Here is a 9,445-nt window from a genome sequence, read left to right on the forward strand (position 1 = left end):
CACATTTCATGTCGTTTTCAAACAATATGCAGTCAGTGAACACATTTCCACAATGCTTACATTTTCTTAACAGACAAGCTATACCTCCCAACAAAACGATGGATTGTTTGTGTAGTATTTACGAATGTTAACACACAACATCCCACAATAGCAAAAACAATATTCCAAACCTTAGATACAGTATAAAAACCTCTGCATCTGCAATGATCAGTACAAAAACAGTATATCTCAGCTGATAACAAACAAAAAAATTAATAATTGACACAGAGTTGATTTATGTTGGGTAAATTGGGCCAACCACAGCTGATTCCAGTCTGGCTTAGACTGGCTTAGAGTGGCAGGGTTTATTTTTTTCTATTACATTGACACTTATACAGTAAAAGGAGGAGAAGGGAGAAGAGCAGGCCCAGTGAGAGATGCAGTGAGCCAGTGGACCCTATAATACCGAGCGCATCCTTGCCTTTCTCAATGATCTCCACCAGCGCCTGGTTCCAAAGCAGCGCCTGGTTCTCATGAAAACATGAGGACCTTTGTAATTACCTGGGACAATGCGGCTTTCCATCATTCTCAAGCAATAACAACACGGTTTGAAGTCCACCCAAGACTGGTAAGTCTCTTCTTTCCACTCTATTCACCTTTCCTCAACCCCATAGAGGAGTTCGTTTCTGCATGGAGGTGGACGGTTTATGACCATCAGTCACATGACCAGATGTCCCTCCTTGAAGCCATGGATGCTGGTGCAGGGACATCACAGTTCTTGATTTCATCGCCTTGGATAATATCAGATGTGATGTTGATGAAAACATGTGGCCTAACCCTGAAGATCGCAGAGATTAGATACAGTAATTATGTGCTTATTTAAGAAAAAAAGTACTAAATTTTTTTTTTATCATGGGCTTTTTTTGTTTGTTCAGAATGCTCTTGTGTGTTTCATGTATATTTTGTTCACTGTAAGCAATACTGTAAAACTTTTTCTGTTCTATCATACCGTGTTTCTACTGTACCTCCTGTAGTAAACAGTAAAGGATTTGCTTTTACTGGAATGCTTTTGAATGTGAACATTACTACATGTGGACATACAGTTCCCAACCAAGAAACATAAAAGTCTATGCAGTTTTTGTAATGTCAACAATATTCAGTATTTTGAAACCTGGTGTACTTTGTTTGACTGCATGTGCCTTGTGAAGTGAAAACAAGTGTTATTCTTTGACAGAATAATTTCATTTTGAGTCAGATTTCCAGTGTTTTGGTAAAGTTAGTGAGTGCAGAGAAAGATGTGTTCTATTTTGAAATGAAGAGTTAGTATATATTTAACAAAATGTGTTTTTGAGAAGAAAATTATCCATTTGGCCAATTGTGTTTTGTAGGTGTGAGTCTGTGTTAAGAGTTTAGAAAAAGTATCTGAAGTATGGGTAAGCGCTTGTTAGCGATTGAAAAAAACTGTAAACAATATTTAATAATTCAAACATTGTAGTAATACAAACTCTTCAAACTCCAGTGCAGCAATCATGATGATAATGTTATTTGTCTTTTTTACTCAATCTCCTGAATGTAAATAACACTAGGCTATATATGCCACAATGCTTTTATAATGTAGATATTGTCATAAGGAGGATCTGATCTGCCATCTGAAGCTTTAAATATGAGATTTTCTGATTTATTTACTCCGCTGATCTTTGCTTACAGCTGAAATCCACATCACATACAAAGCAAAAGTGTTAAACACAATAAAAACTGCATATATTTACAACTATTTACAAAACGGTACAAAACTATGTATATTAACAATGAATAACGTCACTACACTGAACCCTCAGTGTCATTTTTGTATTTGATGCTTTTCACAATCCATGTGGTTTAAATTGTGTCTTAACGTATTGAAGTGTTGGAGATAAATCTGGAATAATCCTTGATCTCATGTTTGTGTCAGAATCCGGCTGAGCTTCCTCCTGATCTCCAGTCTTCAGAGGTTTCATCTCTTGTGTTTCTGCTGTGTCCTCCTGAGATCTTCTGAGTCGTCTAGATCTCACTAAATCCTGTGTTTAGAGCAAACACGTCATTTAAACACTATCACATCCTCACACTTTTGGAGAATTGTGTAGTACGAGTTAAAAGTCTCCTGATGTTGCGTGTCAAATTTAAAATAAAAGTTAATAAATGACACTAACCTGACAAAACTTCAGACACTTTTTGATCTCTGTGAAGTCAGAACAGAGAGAAAAGACATCAGTGGATCTGATCATTCTCAGTTCACATTATATGAAATAACTCATTTACATAGACCTTTAAAAAAGACATAATTGTAATAACTGCTGTCACTTAATTTAGATTTTAATATGACTCTGACTGGTTTAAGACTCACAGTAAAATAGTTCAAACCACTGCAAATTTAAAAATAGATCCCAGACAAACTCAATCAATCACTGATCTGACCAGAGAGCCACAGACACACAGATCCAACACTTAACACACACGACACCCCAGACAGCAACATAGTGTCGGCCATGATCCGGTACATGTGGATTCAACACACACCAGACACACACACACACACACGCCACCCCAGACAGCAACATAGTGTCGGCCATGATCCGGTACATGAGGATTCAACACACACCAGACACACGCACACACACACACGCCACCCCAGACAGCAACATAGTGTCGGCCATGATCCGGTACATGAGGATTCAACACACACCAGACACACGCACACACACACACGCCACCCCAGACAGCAACATAGTGTCGGCCATGATCCGGTACATGAGGATTCAACACACACCAGACGTGGGCCGCATCTGGGCCGACACTATGTTGCTGTGTGGGACAATAATGGTGACGAGTGCAGAGATCTGAATAATCTTCACTCGTGTGTTTATTACAGAACGTGCTCTACACACTCGGCCGCGTCTCACAGGTCATGTGATGATCTTGTGTCTGTGAGGAAGTGATGTCATCTAGTGCTGTTCACTGTGAGCTGTGAAACTCAGCAGACGCTTGATTTCTAGTATGTCAAGGCGATTTTGAGGATGTTTGCGGCTCTAGGGGGATTTTTAAGTGTTAAGAGAGAGTAAAAGGCAGATTATTATTAGATTATTATAGGAGTCTAAGATGAATGTGTCCAGACCCTTACGGAACAAAAATATATGGGAATATACAGCAAAATATAATGCGATATATTACATAATACATTTCCATAAATCTAGCGCTTATATTTTTCAATACTGCAATATATGCATTGACCATCTATAGCTTTATATTAATACATATTAAATATTTACAAATGAAGACAAAAATAGCATTACATGTAATAATCACAAAGTTTTATCCTATAAATGGTAAATGGACTGCATTTATATATATAGTGCTTTCACAGACCCAAAGCGCTTTACATGTTGCCTCACATTCACCCATTCATACATCGACGGCGGCAATGTAATGATATATTGCACATGTTCCCTATATAAATGTGAATGTATGTTCTCACACACACACACACACACACACACACGCACGCACACGCACGCGCACGCACACACACACACACACACACACACACACACACACACACACACACACACACACACACACGCACACGCACACACACACACACACGCACACGCACACAGTGTGTGCTTGTGCATGCTCTTATTAACTAGCTTGAAAATATGAAACATTTATAATGTAAACAATTTAAAAATATAATAAATACATTACATTATATACTTCTCTATATATGTGAGTTTATACTGCATGAGTGAATATATCTGCAATATTTTACATGTAGCACCATATCTGATCACATCTATTATATTATGAAGTGTATTACTGAATATACATTATGATATATTAGTAAATATATTGTCACATATTTTGCAATATATGACAAGCGGCAATTCCTAATGTATTATTCAATATATTGTAATATATTAACACAATATATTATTCTGTATATATTCAAATATACTGTTAAACCATTTAAAATATTGATCATTCATGTTTGGGAAAAATATTTTAATATATGGGCATACACCAATGATGAGTGTGTTTGAGTCTCTCAGATATTAAACACACTCACAACAGCAGCAGATCAACACAAACAGACACACAACACAAGCAGACACACAACACAACACAACACAAGCAGACACACAACACAACACAAACAGACACACACACAACACAACACAACACAACACAAACAGACACACAACACAAACAGACACACAACACAACACAAGCAGACACACAACACAAACAGACACACACACACAACACAACACAACACAAACAGACACACAACACAACACAAACAGACACACAAGACACAACACAACACAAACAGACACACAACACAACACAAACAGACACACAACACAAACAGACACACAACACTAACAGACACACACACAACACAACACAAACAGACACACAACACAACACAAACAGACACACAACACAACACAACACAAGCAGACACACAACACAACACAAACAGACACACACACAACACAACACAACACAAACAGACACACAACACAAACAGACACACAACACAACACAAGCAGACACACAACACAAACAGACACACACACAACACAACACAACACAAACAGACACACAACACAAACAGACACACAACACAACACAAGCAGACACACAACACAACACAAACAGACACACACACACACAACACAACACAAACAGACACACAACACAACACAACACAAACAGACACACAAGACACAACACAACACAAACAGACACACAACACAAACAGACACACAACACAAACAGACACACACACAACACAACACAAACAGACACACAACACAACACAAACAGACACACAACACAACACAAACAGACACACAACACAAACAGACACACAACACAAACAGACACACACACAACACAACACAAACAGACACACAACACAAACAGACACACAACACAACACAAGCAGACACACAACACAACACAAACAGACACACACACACAACACAACACAACTTAACACAAACAGACACACAACACAACACAAACAGACACACAAGACACAACACAACACAAACAGACACACAACACAACACAACACAAACAGACACACAACACAAACAGACACACCACACAAACAGACACACACACAACACAACACAAACAGACACACAACACAACACAAACAGACACACAACACAACACAAACAGACACACAACACAACACAACACAACACACCACAACACACCACAACACACCACAACACACCACACCACACCACACCACACCACACCACAACACACCACAACACACCACAACACAACACACCACACCACACCACACCACAACACAACACAACACAGCACAACACAACACAACACACCACAACACACCACAACACACCACAACACACCACAACACAACACACCACAACACACCACACCACAACACAACACAACACAACACAACACAACACCACAACACACCACAACACAACACACCACAACACACCACAACACACCACAACACAACACACCACAACACACCACAACACAACACACCACAACACACCACAACACAACACACCACAACACACCACAACACAACACACCACAACACAACACAACACACCACACCACAACACACCACAACACAACACACCACAACACAACACAACACACCACAACACAACACACCACAACACACCACAACACAACACACCACAACACAACACAACACAACACACCACAACACACCACAACACAACACACCACAACACAACACAACACACCACAACACACCACAACACAACACACCACAACACACCACAACACACCACAACACAGCACAACACAACACAACACAACACACCACAACACAACACACAACACAACACAACACACCACAACACACCACACCACACCACAACACAACACAACACACCACAAACAGACACACAACACAACACAAACAGACACACAACACAAACAGACACACAACACTAACAGACACACACACAACACAACACAAACAGACACACAACACAACACAAACAGACACACAACACAACACAACACAAGCAGACACACAACACAACACAAACAGACACACACACAACACAACACAACACAAACAGACACACAACACAAACAGACACACAACACAACACAAGCAGACACACAACACAAACAGACACACACACAACACAACACAACACAAACAGACACACAACACAAACAGACACACAACACAACACAAGCAGACACACAACACAACACAAACAGACACACACACACACAACACAACACAAACAGACACACAACACAACACAACACAAACAGACACACAAGACACAACACAACACAAACAGACACACAACACAAACAGACACACAACACAAACAGACACACACACAACACAACACAAACAGACACACAACACAACACAAACAGACACACAACACAACACAAACAGACACACAACACAAACAGACACACAACACAAACAGACACACACACAACACAACACAAACAGACACACAACACAAACAGACACACAACACAACACAAGCAGACACACAACACAACACAAACAGACACACACACACAACACAACACAACTTAACACAAACAGACACACAACACAACACAACACAAACAGACACACAAGACACAACACAACACAAACAGACACACAACACAACACAACACAAACAGACACACAACACAAACAGACACACCACACAAACAGACACACACACAACACAACACAAACAGACACACAACACAACACAAACAGACACACAACACAACACAAACAGACACACAACACAACACAACACAAACAGACACACAACACAACACAACACACCACAACACACCACAACACACCACAACACAACACACCACAACACACCACACCACACCACACCACACCACACCACAACACACCACAACACACCACAACACAACACACCACACCACACCACAACACAACACAACACAGCACAACACAACACAACACACCACAACACACCACAACACACCACAACACACCACAACACAACACACCACAACACACCACACCACAACACAACACAACACAACACACCACAACACACCACACCACAACACAACACACCACAACACACCACAACACAACACAACACACCACAACACACCACAACACACCACAACACAACACACCACAACACACCACAACACAACACAACACACCACAACACAACACACCACAACACACCACAACACAACACACCACAACACAACACAGCACAACACACCACAACACACCACAAAACACCACAACACACCACAACACAACACACCACAACACACCACAACACACCACAACACAACACACCACAACACACCACAACACACCACAACACAACACAACACACCACAACACAACACAACACACCACAACACAACACACCACACCACAACACAACACAACACAACACACCACAACACACCACAACACACCACAACACAACACACCACAACACACCACAACACACCACAACACAACACAACACACCACAACACACCACAACACACCACAACACAACACACCACAACACAACACACCACAACACACCACAACACAACACACCACAACACAACACAACACACCACAACACAACACAACACAACACAACACAACACAACACAACACACCACAACACAACACACCACAACACAACACAACACAACACAACACAACACACCACAACACAACACAACACACCACAACACACCACAACACAACACAACACACCACACCACAACACAACACACCACAACACAACACACCACAACACACCACAACACACCACAACACAGCACAACACACCACAACACACCACAACACACCACACCACAACACAACACAACACACCACAACACAACACACCACAACACACCACAACACAACACACCACACCACAACACAACACAACACAACACAACACAACACACCACAACACAACACAACACACCACAACACAACACAACACAACACACCACAACACAACACAACACAACACACCACAACACAACACACCACAACACAACACAACACACCACAACACAACACAACACAACACAACACAACACACCACAACACAACACACCACAACACACCACAACACACCACAACACAACACACCACAACACACCACAACACAACACACCACAACACAACACACCACAACACACCACAACACACCACAACACAACACAACACAACACACCACAACACACCACAACACACCACAACACAACACACCACAACACACCACAACACAACACAACACAACACAACACACCACAACACAACACACCACAACACACCACAACACAACACACCACAACACAACACACCACAACACAACACAACACAACACACCACAACACAACACAACACAACACACCACAACACACCACAACACAACACAACACAACACACCACACAACACACCACAACACAACACACCACAACACACCACAACACACCACAACACAGCACAACACAACACAACACAACACAACACACCACAACACACCACAACACAACACACCACAACACAACACAACACAACACAACACAACACACCACAACACACCACAACACAACACACCACAACACAACACAACACAACACAACACAACACACCACAACACACCACAACACAACACAACACAACACAACACACCACAACACACCACAACACAACACACCACAACACACCACAACACAACACAACACAACACACCACAACACAACACACCACAACACAACACAACACACCACACCACACCACACCACAACACAACACAACACAACACACCACAACACACCACAACACAACACACCACAACACAACACACCACAACACAACACAACACAACACACCACAACACAACACACCACAACACACCACAACACACCACAACACAACACAACACAACACAACACAACACAACACAATCTGTGTGTTAAATCTGTGAGTGGATCAGACTTCAGGAAATTAAAGGATTGATTGTTTATTTGTGATGAATTGTGTTTGTTCTGAAGAAAGACAAATGATTGTGAGACGTGAGAAAAACTGGTTTGTAATATAAACTATTCTGGTTTATACTCACGGGATGGAAGTATTGCTGACATCAGCACAGACACGGCAAATAAACATTCAACCGGAAAGACGATGAATCTCAGATCTCCAGCCGTACGATCACCATTCACTGAAAAATACCAGAATATCATCATCACTGTTTGGAGAAATGAAATCAATCTATATTTATATAATTTCTCCAGATGATTTCTGCCTCAATGTGAGACTTCAGAGTATTTCAGTCACTCAAGATGAAAAAGATTCTCATTAATACACGTTTAAACGTTATCATGATCTTTATTTCCCTG

The 9,445-nt window shown here is 41.1% G+C and overlaps 1 protein-coding gene across 1 annotated transcript in view; it reads right to left on the reverse strand.

Moving 5' to 3' along the window:
- Window positions 1–1,430: 1,430 nt before the first annotated feature.
- Window positions 1,431–9,445, reverse strand: part of LOC307012096 (uncharacterized protein) — a 51,481-nt gene continuing 43,466 nt past the window's right edge. Inside the window, exons 14-16 of the mRNA XM_079638370.1 lie at window positions 9,169–9,267; window positions 2,169–2,197; window positions 1,431–2,036 (exon numbers count right to left, since the gene is read on the reverse strand). Coding sequence (XP_079494496.1) covers window positions 1,842–2,036; window positions 2,169–2,197; window positions 9,169–9,267 — 323 coding nt within the window. The 3' untranslated portion in view covers window positions 1,431–1,841. The remainder of the gene's footprint in view (window positions 2,037–2,168; window positions 2,198–9,168; window positions 9,268–9,445) is intronic.

This window comes from Phoxinus phoxinus (assembly GCF_949152265.1).
Source record: "Phoxinus phoxinus genome assembly, chromosome: 1".
Taxonomy (NCBI): domain Eukaryota; kingdom Metazoa; phylum Chordata; class Actinopteri; order Cypriniformes; family Leuciscidae; genus Phoxinus; species Phoxinus phoxinus.